This window comes from Aquila chrysaetos, chromosome 12 (assembly GCF_900496995.4).
Source record: "Aquila chrysaetos chrysaetos chromosome 12, bAquChr1.4, whole genome shotgun sequence".
In the NCBI taxonomy this organism is placed as follows: domain Eukaryota; kingdom Metazoa; phylum Chordata; class Aves; order Accipitriformes; family Accipitridae; genus Aquila; species Aquila chrysaetos.
The window spans coordinates 34578198-34592219 of record NC_044015.1 but is presented as its reverse complement, the minus strand read 5'-3'; the positions used below and the strand labels follow the sequence as shown (position 1 = coordinate 34592219).

At 41.1% G+C, this 14022-nt stretch overlaps 1 protein-coding gene across 6 annotated transcripts in view; it reads left to right on the top strand.

Annotated features, from left to right (window-relative positions):
- BEND5 (BEN domain containing 5) overlaps window positions 1-14022 on the top strand; it is a 979469-nt gene that overhangs the window by 516570 nt on the left and 448877 nt on the right. For 4 of the 6 annotated variants that reach the window (XM_030032519.2, XM_030032518.1, XM_030032522.2 and 1 more), the window contains exon 6: window positions 2980-3019. In XM_030032519.2, the coding sequence (XP_029888379.1) occupies window positions 2980-3019 (40 nt within the window). The remainder of the gene's footprint in view (window positions 1-2979; window positions 3020-14022) is intronic. The other 2 variants (XM_030032521.2, XM_030032517.1) reach the window with 1 other exon arrangement.

Below are 14022 nucleotides of genomic sequence, written 5' to 3'. Positions count from 1 at the left end.
GGGAGAAGCGAATATATAAAGCCCCACAGCCATGATACTTCTGATGCAATTATTTTATTAATCTTTGTGACACTTGTAATGTCTCTCTCTCTAAATTCAAATTCTGCTGCTTTTATAGCTACTCATAAGTGTGTCTGTATGTTTTTTAAAAAAATCCATCTAGTTACTAGACTGCTTGCATCCAGCTGAGCCCTGGAAACGGCAGAGAGCTAGCCCCTGAGATCTGAGAGCAGGCTTGAATTTCCGGAAAGTGATTGGGTCCATAATTAGTGCATTTTTGCACGTTTAAATGCACGATTCTGGAAGGCGCTTTGCTGTTTCCTCCTCTCCGGGGCTTGGGTGAGTGTGCACAAACTTCCCTTGCCGAGCTAAATTAGAGAAACCTCTTCAAGGTCTGCTGAAGGTCAGAGCAGAGAAATTTTTTCTCTCTCAGTGCACTGGGCAGGCAGCAACCACTGAGCTCCAGCCCAGAGCGTGTGGGTGGAGCCGGTGCCAAGAACCTGGTGGCATTTCAAATCCCTTGCAGCAGTTAGGTGTTAGATGCAAAAGATCAGTGCTGCTCCACTTGAAGTCAGAGAAAGAACTTGAGCTTAAAGTTCGACACAGACACAAAGATTTGCTGGATCTGGAGTTGATTTGTTTTTTCCAGGGACAGCTTGAAGGCAGCGTCCAAGCAGGAAAAAAGTTACAAGCTGAACATTTGACTTGTAATAATTGCATTTTATTTCCCATTTCGTTTAGCCTATTCTATATGCTTTTGTTTTCCTGCAGTATCAAGTTAAACTCTTCAGGTTTTTATTTAATGTTTATTTTTACCCCAGCTAATAGACTCAAGTCAGGACCAGGGCCCAGCTGGGCTACATGCCTTTCTCTCTATTCCAAATCTCTACATTTTGCAACCTTCTTTGATGCAGGATATTTATATTCCACCTTTTTTCCCAGTAGAGAAGCTTTCACAGACTATAGGCTTTGGATATATATTTTCTGCTTTAGCTGTTCATTAGATATACAGCATTTGGAGTTCCAGTTGTGCTGAGAAATGTAAGCAAAGCTTTTGGCCCAGTGGGTGCTAAGCTCTGGCATTTCGTAGCTTTGTACATATGAATCAGGATTAAGGCACAGGATCTCTATAAAATTTAGCTCATTAGGAGATGTTTCGTCTTACGGCTCCCGCTGGGGCGGTGGGTCCTTTGCTTACGCTATTGCTTACTGTGCTTTAGTGCTCTCTGGGAAAGGAGGGTGGGATGAGCAGACCCCAGCAGAGTAGAGACAGCATTTCTGAACGGTTCTTCTGGAGGTGACACAAGGCAGCAGCAGGGTCTTCTGCTCTCTTTTACTATTACCCTGGTGCACCTGGAAAAAGACTCGGCATAGTCTGGCCTTAGTATTTTATAATAAAGCAAATGTGATCAAGCACACTGCTAAGGTCATACTCAGAATGACTTATCAGAGTTAGGAGAACAAGGAGTGCCTATGAAAACAGACAGGAATGAATTTTCTCACAAATATGATTTGTGTTGTACAAGAGTTCAGGTACCGAAGGCCAGGAAGGTTTCAGAAAATGTGTTTTTTCAGCCTGACACCCCACTCAGCTTCCCAGCAGGCCACATTCACTGTTGGGCATATAGCTCAAGTATATTCAGTAGATGATCAACTGCGTCCACGCACTTTAGCCAGTGAAACTTTACTTACAGAGAAATGATGGGTTTGGGAAGGAGTTTCATCAGTCATAATTTCCAAGGAAGAGTGTTCACGGTAGGGAAAACCAAGTCAATGTTTCCTCCTCAAGGACTTTCAGCTGTCACCCAGGGAATACAGTGAATGCAGTGATGAGAATTAGATTAGAAAAAGATCAATAGGGCTGACAATAAATGAAAGTAACACAGACATTATTGAGCAAATTAGGAGAGAGAAATTAAACTGGACAGTATAATCGTCAATGCCAGCTAGACACACTAATGTTGGGCAAAGTTAGGGAGAAGACAGTAAGTTAGAAAGTGCTATGAAGAAGAGGCAGTAAGAGTCTGTCTGTGAGATAAAGAAAGCCCTGCTGGTGATGGAAACCTCTCAGCCCACAGAAAGGTGGAAAAGGATGATAGTGGTCCAGGAGCACACGGATTTCAGTGACAGGCTGCAGAGAGGCAGTGGTGGGGATATCACCTAAGACTGGGAATATGGAGTAGGCAACAGCCTTGGCTACATGTTACAGGGGAAAGGAAAGCTCAGGCACACCCCACCATCACCAAGGCATTGGTGGGATAGCTTGTTCCAGGCAAAAAATCCTCCTAGCCTTCTTGTAGTACAGGTTCGTTTGCCCTGTGAAGGTTTGCAGCCCTTCCAGAAACCACTCATCTGTTTAAACTTGATTATTTTCCATAATAGCTCCCTGTCTTTTGCTATCTGTACAAATATCCAGTGATGATCAAGTCTGGCAAGCTTTTGGGGTGAGGGATATCTGGTGGCAATGAGATCCATGGGCTGACTGCGCTCAGCATGAAAAGAAACTTTCCTTTTATCAGTCTTGAGTTTGTCTAGATCCTCTTACATGTCTTTGAAAGGTTCACCCCAAGGCGATATAATTGTGTTTGATCACATACAGGCTATGAGTCAGTGATTGATATGAATAAAGAACTTAGAGTTTCTTGTCTTGGTTCCTTGTCTTCTTCCCTGTGGAATCAGAAATCACTTTTATAAATATAGCGGTCCATCTGTGCTTCTAGCTATCCATTTCAAGTATATGTTCCAAAAAAGAAATAGTAACACTTTATAAGTGCAAATAAAAACACATTAAAAGGACTGAGCAAGGGGTTTTTTTCTTCCTCATAAAGTACATGTGGATCCCATCCAAAAGAGTTACTGTGAGCCATGTAACTTGTAATTAATTCTGCTATAAATGTCAGAACACTTACTTTGCAGGTCTAAGCTGACCCACTAAAATTAGTCCCCTTTTAACAATTGCTTTTATAATTTGTTTTTCAGCAGAAACGGCAGCTTGACCTCCTGACGATAACCAGCCCTGGTAAGTGAGCTCTGCCGCATGGCTCTCTTCTCTTTTCTTAAAGAGATGGTTGTCTAAATGTGTTTTTTCCCCCGTCTCTGACATGCAAAATGAAAAACACTGTTCCCCAGAAAATCTCTCACGTAATAACAAGTGACAGCTATATTGTGCTTGGCAAAGCCCCGGGCAGTTATCCGTTCACAGAGCTGCCTCTTCAGACCTTTACTCTATGAATTTGAGTGCTGATATTTCTTTAAGCCTCCTGGGGTTACAGTTAGCGGTATGTCTGCAGGGCAGATGCCCTCCAATTCACAATGTGTGTTCAAGTATCACAGAAATGCAAGTTTGACTTTCCTTGGTGGCAAATGTGAGCAGTTCGGGGAGCAAGGAGATGGTGGCCCTCTGTGTGCGTGGTGGGAGACAGGAGGTCCAGGCTTAGGGTGGAGAACCCCAGAGCGGGTCAGAAAATATTTAGGTAAAATTAAAATGCTTTAAATGATCTGCATCATATTGGCTTTTGTCATTTGCCTATTGAGGAAATAACCCAATGTGTGTTATATTGGGAAAGTGTTGGGCTCTTTGGCATAGTGAGCGTTGAAGGTCTCAGCACCGTGATTGAAACGCAGGTCGTTTGAATAGTGCTCCTCTCTGCTCTCAGTTCTTAAGGCTGCGTAGTTTTTATTTATTGCTATTTTTCTGGCTCAGTTTCTTTCCATTAGCTGCACCGGCTTCAGATGTAGACCGTGCTTGAATGGTGCTACCTTTTGGTTAACTTTTTCAATTTTTCAGATGTATGTATGTATTAAGCTTTCAGGTTGGCTTTAACTGGGACTAATGAGTTTTGGCTTTAAGTGGGAATAATGTGTTAGCAAAATGAACAGGTGTTATGGGAAGTGAACAAAATGTGACACACATTTGCTTGGATAACAATTTTGCATCAATAATTGTTCTGACACTCTAAATGTAGATATCATCTGTGACATGGTTTCTCCTTCACTAACCTTGTTAAAATAATAAGAATTAAAATAAGGAGGAGGAACACTTTGTTGGGACAGATGTTTGAGGCTATTGGCAATTGCATCACATTTTTGCATGTTCACTTTTCATGCAGTTTGCAATTATGTTAATGTATGCTCAGGGCACTTGCTGATAAAAGCAACAATACAATGTGATATAGCCATTGTCACTATTCTGACTGTAACTTCAAGGACAACCATGGCACATTTTTCATTTTTCGTATCTTCAGCATTCCCTATTTCTAGAGGAAAAAGATCTCTGAAGGTCTTAATCATAATAAACACTCCGATCTTGGATAAGGGCACCAAAGTCCACAGACGCTTTTTTTAATAAGAGAAGAAGAAGGTTGGGGACCAGAATAACTTAATAAGAGACTTTTCTGTAAAACGAATTTGATACCTTCCTCATCATTTCAGATACAGTATTCACTGGAACAATGAAAGGGTTGACTAAGTTGAGTTTGTGCATAGATGTGATCACAGTAAGTAGCTATCACTTCAGATCTCTCAGTTTAATACAGCAATCTAGTAAATCAACACAGCAATTACTTCGAAGGCTCAAAATAGCTTTCAATAACTGCATAGGTAGACATACTGCACTAAAAGGGGGGAAAAAAGCTTTCCATAACATGCATTTTTTTTCTGAAATTCAAGGTTTACCCTTTGATATTTACCCAGAAATCTACAATAATTGGCTACACTGGAAAAAAAAAAAATATTTGTGCCATGATTATATAATTGAGTACCTACAGATTTGCTTTCAGTAAAGCCATTTTCAAGAGAAGCCTGATGCTGGATCAGGCCAAACTTACGTGAGAGCCTAAAGCTGAGATTTTTCAAAGAGGCTGAAAAAGTTAGGCACTTAATTCCTAGTAGGATTGGAAAATGTCAACCTGTGGATTAAAGGGTCTAGTTTGGGCCCTACAAATATAAAAATAAAATAAAATAAATCGTAGTCTTGAGGCTTTTATCTGTCTTTGGAGACTGCAGCTTTAAAATACTTCATTCTTTGAGTCCTAGCTCTAAGATCTGACATCAACAATCTGCTGTTACAAAGTCGTGATATCGTTTATGATGGTTGAGATCGGCCATAATCACTGTCATCCCTTAATTTACTGATTCAAATTAGGCTATTTTAGTTGCAGCTGTTAATCCTTTGGGACTTGTTCCTGTTCCCCACCTTGCCGCAGGCAGGCAGCCTTCATTTGTGGAGGAGGTCACTCAGCCTTATTTATAGTATGAGAGTCCTCCGCGTCTCACAAGTTGTATCAGCCACCAAAGCCCTATTGCTTAATTGTAAGAATAGACAAAGGACTTCAAAACCAAAGGTGACCTCTGGGATTTGCACTTCTGTCATGACGAATATCTTCTTTCTTTTGTGTGCGTGTGAAATTCTCGAACCAGTTTTTGTACGTTTAGTCAGGAATCGCTTGGTGATCCGTTGCAGGTATTACAACAGCTCTTCTCCGTGTGCCACTAAAAAAATTTCCATCGATCAGCCAGTTAATGAGATTAATTGCAAGGTAAAATAATGCCATTAGTGTCAATTAAGGGGTGTTGAGACACAAGTGCCAAAACATTCAAAGGAGATTTTGTGGGATCACAGAAACCTTAACGTTACCTCATGGCAGTCGTGCTGTTCCCCATGGCCGTGGCTGTTGCACGATTCCCCAAGAATCACCGATGGGTAGGAAGCGGTGCCCATCCCTCGTGCCCTGAATCCGCACCCTGGGCGCGCTGTGCGGAGCCCACGCTGCGAGGGCGACCCGCCGCTGCCTCTTGCCTTACTCCCGATGGCTTCCAAACACCGAGCAATGGGCGTGCGGCTCTGCAAAACCTGGCGGAACTTGACTTAAAAGCACATTTGTATGTTAAACTGAACAGGTATAGATCATTAATCTGTAACCTTGACTGAGAGCACTCTGGAAAAAATGGGGAAAACAAAAAAAAAAAAAAAAAAGAAAAAGGAAGAAATGCAGCGGGTGAGAGCGGCAGCTCCAGCTACACATTTTGTATGCGACATACAGAGCTCACCTGTTCCAGTGCCCCTGCGAAAACAGCTACAGAAAGCTCCACAATCTGCCCCAAACTGGAGGAAGTCTTTGCTTTGCTGCGGGTCTCCAGAAAGAGCCAGCCACAAATGATGCATGTGCTGGGAGCGAGCCAGACTCCCTCATGCTCAGATATATTCCTTTGAAGTAACCGACACCCATGTAAAATGTGGAGGGGAGTTCACTGCTCTGCCTTACTGCTGAGTAGCTGGAGGAATCAATGCTCTCGCCACACTCCTTTCTTCTTGCCCCTTGACATGTGAGTTACAATTAGACTGTAACGCGCTGTACGGTTCGGGGTGCCGGAGTCAGAGCTGATGTGCGCAGTGGGGTGGGGGAAAGACGTTAAAAATTCATTAGCGGCTGGCAGGGACGTGCTGGCAGGGAGTGGGACATAATGAGATTTAAGTTTTGGTAATTTAAATTTTCTTTAAACTTAGGTTTGCCTCTGAATTTGACCCAAAACTTTTCCTTAACACTTCTAGTTGACTTTGGGTTTTAGGACCAAATCTTCAGGTGTTTTAATTTGTCCTTGCTGCACAAAGGAGCTGAGGATCTGCCCTTAATTTCTACGTGATCATGTTCTAGTAACACTTTGAACATGCCCGTACAATCACATCACATTTTGTGGTAACCACTCAATAGCTGCAAATAAGTATCCCTGTTTCCATAGCTTTTCCATGGAGACAAAGCTTTTTGCATCTCCTGTGTTTACGATAATAATACAGCTTTCCAATTTCTCTTCTCAGTAAGGTAAGTTCATCTCCCACTGAAGTATTTTTTAATTATTGATACTGTAAATGGAAGTGTGTTGGAAACTATTGGCTTTGAAAATAGCTAACATGTGATATTATCCAAGAACCATCAGGAAAAATCTTTTGAAATTCTCTTTGATTCAGCTGTCCTCAGGGCTTTATCCTTCTCTACCAGTCTCTCTACTGCCGATTTAAAATAACATTCTCCTGAAATCAGTGCAATGTCAGGAGAAATTCATCAGCACCGTAGGTGCATGTTTCCCAGATGTATATAAACCTACTACATTTGGCAGCAGTAAATTGATTGCATTTAAAAAACCTGGGGTAGTTGAATATTCCGTAGTGCCCAGCTTGGCTACAGCATGGAATACAAAGTATTTTAAGTTTCTTTCAGCTCTGTTTTAGGTGAAATAAAATAAGACCTGACTCCATAATTCCTGCCTTTTGATTTACTCAGGTTTTCCTCTGGCCACATTAGAGGTTTACGTGCAGGGACAGAGTAAGATATTCCTAATCTCTGTGGAGCGGCATTGAGATTTCATCAGAAATGTTGATGACTTTGTGTGTACTTCCCCCTAATATTCAAGCTGTTACACTTTTAAACAGGGAAAAAAGCCTGATTTTATAAGTATTTATCAGACAGATCTATGTGGTGAAATATTCTCCACCCTTTAATATCGTCAGTGCTGCATGCTCTAAAAATGTCTCCATTTCATTAATTTGTGATACACTGCTACCCTGAATTCTTTTAAGGTGGCTTTAGTTTCTGCCATACATATTTTACTGCTTTAAATTATAGATATAGGACTGTTGCCTAGTTAATTTCCTCTGGTTAGGAAAATATATTTCTACTCTCCTGGCATTGCATAAAGTGATATGTGGGATTTGCTATATTTTTTAGCTGATTAAGTTTTGCATTTCTACATATTACTGCTTATGAGACCTCAAGTAAAACTACGTAAAGGAAGGAGAAGTTTTATAGTATATTTGAAAGTTTCATTTAACTATAAATTTCACCACTAAGCCCCGCTACAAGACTTTTCCATTACCTTCCTGGATAGTCTGGCTATCTACTTCTTTCTAATTGAAGCATGAAAATAATATGAACTCAAAGTCATGAAGCTATAAGACAGGTATTAGTAAAAATGATACAGAGTAATAAAATGTGACAGAAAGTTGTTTGCTGCTAAAACTCGGGTACTATTTTTGCTAGTCCTTATTAATTAATAGTACATTGATTTTAGTCTAAGTATGTGTCAAGGGATAGTGTCTGAGTTTTTACACAGCCTAACATAATTACAGTTCATGTTTGTTAGTGAAGCTTCGCATGCTGTTTTATTTGGAAAGGTGGTGGAGAAAAGAAATTGCTTCTCTTTCCTGTAATAATTGAGTCTTTTAATGCTCAGTGATGGATAGGAGTGAAACTATTTCTCATATCACTAAGACACTGGGTGTTAATCCACCCATTTGCCCACAACAATGTAAAATAACCTGGGGGGAGAGCACCTTGTTGCTCAGCAAGGCAATAGACCCCAAATGGTTCGTTTGAACCCACAGTACAAGAATTTCTCTACCACGCAAATAAAATATATATGCTAAAGTCTCAGCTCAAAGTGAAATTCCCGTGTTGTCAGTCTTAGCTGAACCCTAAAACTACAGGAAGAAGTTTGTTCCAGACTTGATGAAACTTTAGCAAGATGATGTACTAACAGAGAGCAGAGAGAAAACGTGGACCTTTTTTTTTTTTTCTGCCATTAGATTCGTTTCAGCTGTCCTGAGGCTAATTAGGAAATTTGACTGTGTCCAATTCCTCATCTTTACTGTATCTGAAGAGCTGTAAGAATTTCCATTTGCTGCGATAAGGAGAAGTAATATTGTTGCTTGTAATTACTTATTCGTGCAGATCAGTACCTTCCTAATTCTTACTTACACCTCTCCATTTGCCGGAATAACAACTGCAGAGATGCTACACACTCACTGAATGGTGTTGCTGTTCCCACCGTCTTTTCCCTGCGCCGACAGCCTTCACTCACAACATGTCCCAAGAGAATAAGTCCACCCTGCTCTTTCTGCCTGTCCCCTGACCTATCCCCATCTGTTTCTCCAAACACCCTCTATATCCATCTCAAATATCACAGTTTTGAGATCTACTGAAATGATACTTTTTTGATCCAATAATGAAACCAGAATTTTTTTCCATTTAGTTGCAAAATATTTACTTTTAGTAAGGCTTTTTCATCCCCACCTTTGCATTTTAAAAGAAAATGACCTTTTTTGGATACGTGTAGAATAAGTGATATTTGCGAAGTCAAAATAAGACTGCAGAGAAGATATTCCAAAGGCTAATCCATTACTTTTGAAGAAAAATATCAAGCTTTTCCACAATACCTTATTATTATTCTGGGTCACCATGATGTTTCCATGCACCTTGGCATGTCCCTTTAATTGGATCCTTACATAGGAAGGTCCGGCATAGTTGCATTGAAAGCTGACATTTCTAACTAACTGACCTTTTCAGGCCCAGTGATACTCCTATAATGATTATCCTCTAGCATTGTTTGGACACAATACCACATACTTCACAGCACATAAAGAATATGTGCTTTGAGAACTATTCAAAATGCCCAATCTCAAGTTAGCAAAATGAGAAAATTGGGTGCAAACATTCATCAGAGTGTTATTGTGCAGGTATCGATTTGAATGCCCTTTCATTTCTCTGGGAAAAAGTGTTGTATTATAGAGCTCTAAATTAACTTCTGTTCTGTTTTTTTTTCCCCAGTAAGTATAAAAAGGTCAAATTCATTCATAAGGCTGAATAGATTTGCAGGATATAAGCAATAAGATAGCAATCAACCTTCAAATAACCTTTAAAGAGACAGTATCTTTTCTTATGAACAGTAATTGATCTGCTCATTAAGTCACTGCATACTCTTTGGGGCTCACCTAGGCAAAAATGTGTAAGACCCGTGACGAAAGGATGTCAGCTAGAACAAAACAGGAATAAATCCTCATGTGGAAATATAAATATTTTACAGGTTTTGAGGGGTGTAAAATTGATGAAAGGATTGACATTGCGATGTGAATTCCTTGACTTGACTGTTACAAGGCTGAGTGAAAAAGACATAGAGAAGACCTCAAAGTGTGAATTTGGTATTAGTGAGGATGACGATGATAGCATGTTCATACACGCCTGAAACCTGAATGCATCTTCAACTTCTCTTCTGAATTTAGTGCCTAATGTGGGAGGGAGATCATTGCAGTTTGCCTCAGGTCGGCGTACGTATAGGGGGGTGTACGTATAGGGGAACTTCTGCAAGGGAGCCTGCTACAGATCGCGTCTGCTTTGCCACCGTGTCTTGCCAGTCCCTCTTTTAAAAAAAGCCAGATTGTCAAGTAATGGCTTTCTTTGCACCATGAGTGCTTTTGGGATGTATGGGGGGGTTAATCACCTCTGCCTAGGCAGAAATAAAACCCGCGTCCAGCTTGCTGTAGTGCTCATTCCCCGACTGCAGCCTGCTGTAACCTTCACGCGGTCCTGGGCTGTGCCTCTGCAGCTCCTCTTGTGTAAGCGAGAGCAGTTAAAGTGCTGCTGGAAATTTTTTCAAGGAAGCACTATTTAGCCAGAGACTCGCTTAAAGAACTGGGATTGTCGATTTAAGATACCAATCAGAAGATTAGTGTTCTGTCCATGTCCATATTTCATTTCTGCATGTAAATCCACGTTATGTTTTTAGTATTATTTTTATGAATTGCACATACACTGAGGACTATCTGTGCATAATTGATTACAAGGAGTTGTCTTGGTTTTTATCTTTGATCAGAATTTTCAGAAGCAGCAAGTATCCCAGGTGACGAGGCTTTTTATGCTGTAAATGTTTGCACATAATGCTTTCTGTTTTACTTCGCGATGTGCAGAATGAGCATCTGGCTCATTTAGAGAGAGAGAAAATGAGCAATTCTGTGCACAGGTCTATTGTGTTCCTTCTCTTTTTGCGTAAGTTTGAGGAAAACTTAAAATAATCTTTTATTTTTTCTCAAAAAAAAAACCCCTTTTCTTGAGTATCAGATGTTTTTAGAAAGAATGGAAAGCTTTCTTCTTTTTTAATGAAATTTTAATTTGCAAGAGCATCTGTATGGAAACAGTGTCTTCACTTAGGAATATTTTGTTTGTTCGTTTGTTTAATTATCTGCTGAGTGACCTGAACAAGACTTAGTGAAAATCAGTGTATTAAATATCTAGAAGACAGCAGAGGATTATATTGACACCACAAAATGGAGTACAGTGCAGAAATGCATGAGCTAGCAGAGACCTGCATAGCAGAGCTGTGCCACTCGCAGCAGACTCACCAGTGTGGGTCCACATGCCTACAACCCATGTTATCTGGGTGCTATGCCTGAGATAAATAAGCCCTGACCCTTTTTAAAAATTTTTAAAATTTTTTCTTTTTTTTTTTTTTTTTAAACTGGCTTTAGGGTGCTGTCATTCCAGTGCTGCTGAATTGCACCTGGACCTGAGCCTTAGCTTGTGACTTTTTTTAACCTAGCTGGGTACATACAGCTAACTCTGTGCCTTTTTTCTATTTTAGTAGCACCCATGTATCCCAGTCCACAAAGATGTCATTGTGCTGGATGCACGGTGTGACACCAAGCTGCCCCTGAATAGTTGGTGACTTAAATAGACAAAGCAAGGGGCAGTGGGCAGGAAACCTGGAAAGGCAAGGGCAGCAGGCAGTGGGCAGGAAACCTGGAAAGAGAATGTAAAAAATAAAAGATTATTTTAGTAGAACTGCATTTTATTTTTGAGAAGCTGCCCGCTACTCTTTGTCGCTTTCTAGACTCCTGTGCCTCTGCTACCCCTTTCCTCCAACCTCTGATGTACCAGAAAATGGCAAAACATTGATGATGATACAGCTACAATGCGTGGGACTGAGGAAGAGAGGAGCTGGAACTGCACAAAGGAGTTTTTCTTATCTCATTTGTTTCTAAGAATTGCTGGTGGGCTCATTTTTTTTGGTATGCAAAACATTTTCTGTTAAAGCAGTCAGCCAAGGTCACTGGGAAACCCACAAGAAAGGATAACCTAGAGCCTTTATTATTATTTTGAGCTTGTAACTTGAAGTCACAAAGGAGTTTTTAGGAGAGATTTGAATGGGGAAGGTGTGATGGCTTTGTGAATTCAGACTGAAAGTGCAGGATAACCCATGGTGGAAAAGTGACTTGTTCATCACACAGCTCAGTGCAGTATTGGAGGGAGTTATCTGAGATGCTGCTAAATGAGATAACGTGAGTACTGTTAGGCAGTAGTATCGCTGCAGTGTCCTTAAAAAGCAGGTTAAAGGAAGGTGAAATACCGTTTTAACACCACGGTTCGCTTCTGACGTTGCAGCTTGCTGTGGTATCTGTACAAGGTGCTGCACTGGACCGCGTAGATGCTGAGTGCCAGGACAGAGAGTGCTGGCAGAGGAGCAAGGCAGGGGAGGGGAAGGGGCACAAGGCAGTGTGGAATAAGGTCTGCAGTGGGGCCTGGGGAGGGCAACATAAACCATAAAGTTGTATTTGCTGGGCCATACGAATCAAAATGAGAATAAGTGTGTTCGAAATATCTAGGAGACAGCAGGGGATTATATTATTCTTGATGTTTTTTATTATATTACCTGCCCTGTGACACAGCTGCATCCATTGTCCTTATCCTCTGGGGACCACCAGAAGGAAGGAAGAACTATCTGTAGAGACCCTGATTTTCCTGCCCATCCTCCAGGTAGCCTCAGAGCGCTGCTAAATTCTGCCGTGCTGCTGCCGTCCCCTGCGCTAAACCCGCCTGCTTGCCATTCCTCCCAGGGACTGTGAGGGCGTAGGGTCCCCGGTTGGATGTAAAAGGAATCCTCATCTAGTCACTTAGACCTGCCGCAAATTTGCTTTGGGATCTGATCCACAGCGCTTCAGTTGCCTCTTACTTGGACCAAACCCCTAATCGTTGTGAAAGATTTGACAAACCTGACACCGAGAGCAACTTCATGCACTTGCTTTAGCGTGTGATCCTGGACTGAACCCCCTCGCTCCAACGCATGGGCTTGATTTTGTTACTCGAGCACTGAAATAGCTTTCTGTATACTAGAAAAATTTCCTAAACGGTCTAGTTTGTGTACCTGGGGCAGCCGCTTGGGGCTCCGGGCTGGACCACTGCCAGCAGCGTGGCCAAGCAAGACGTTCCCATCCCTCTGCCCCGCTGCCCCCAGGCGCAGGCGGTCGCCTGCCTCTGCCGTAGCATTGGCTTTCACGGCAGCCACATGGCCACTTGTGGCATCTCAACAAATGCCTCCCGAAGCAGGAGCCATGGTACCGTGTGCGTTTGTACCTAGCACAAATAGAGATGCTATATAATAGTGCTGCTGCTAATAAATATAAACCGTATAGATGTCAGGTTGCCCTGAGAATGTATTCTCCCCACAAACCAGGCGGCTCTACTGCAGTGTTCAGGAATTAACTGCAGGAGTATTACTCTCTTAAGGCTTTGTGTTATAGTTCTGTTTTCTTCACCTTTAACCCCACAATGGATTATGACCATACTTTCTCTTATAACTAAATGCTCTTCTGTCCTTTGACAAAACAGATTTGTGTCTTTTCATAGCTTTCTGTAGAGGGCTAATAATACATGGGAAAGCTTTACTGCCCACAGGAGACTTTGCCTGGCTGTAATAATAAGAAATGCTGTTGAAAAGTCATGATCAATGTTAATTCAGTTATTTTTCATTTTCTTTTTTTATAATGAAATCTTCTACTTTGTGCATTTTATCCAGTGCTACCCCATGAATTGCTCGTCGGAGAGAGGGGTCATTGGTTATAAAAATGAGTTCTTGTTGTTTGTCCTCATACAAAAATAACTGCAATATTTTGAAATGATGAATTTAAGGGAGAAAAAAAAAGTGGAATCTTGGATGTACAAAAGATGTAAATATTGTTTTCCAGGTTTTATGGTTCCCAGATGCCTCCTCTAATTGCATAGCTAACCCTGAGTTTATTAAGTTATTTTCCAGAGTCAAACTCATTTGTAAACATGTCAGAATAAAAACTAAATTTAAAAAAACAAAACCTTTGGATTAGAATTCTGGAGTGATAAATAAACTAATTTAGAATGTATTTGCATGCAATTTACATGTGCCAAAATAGGATTGCATGTGGTTTGTAAATACAGGTCTTGAATC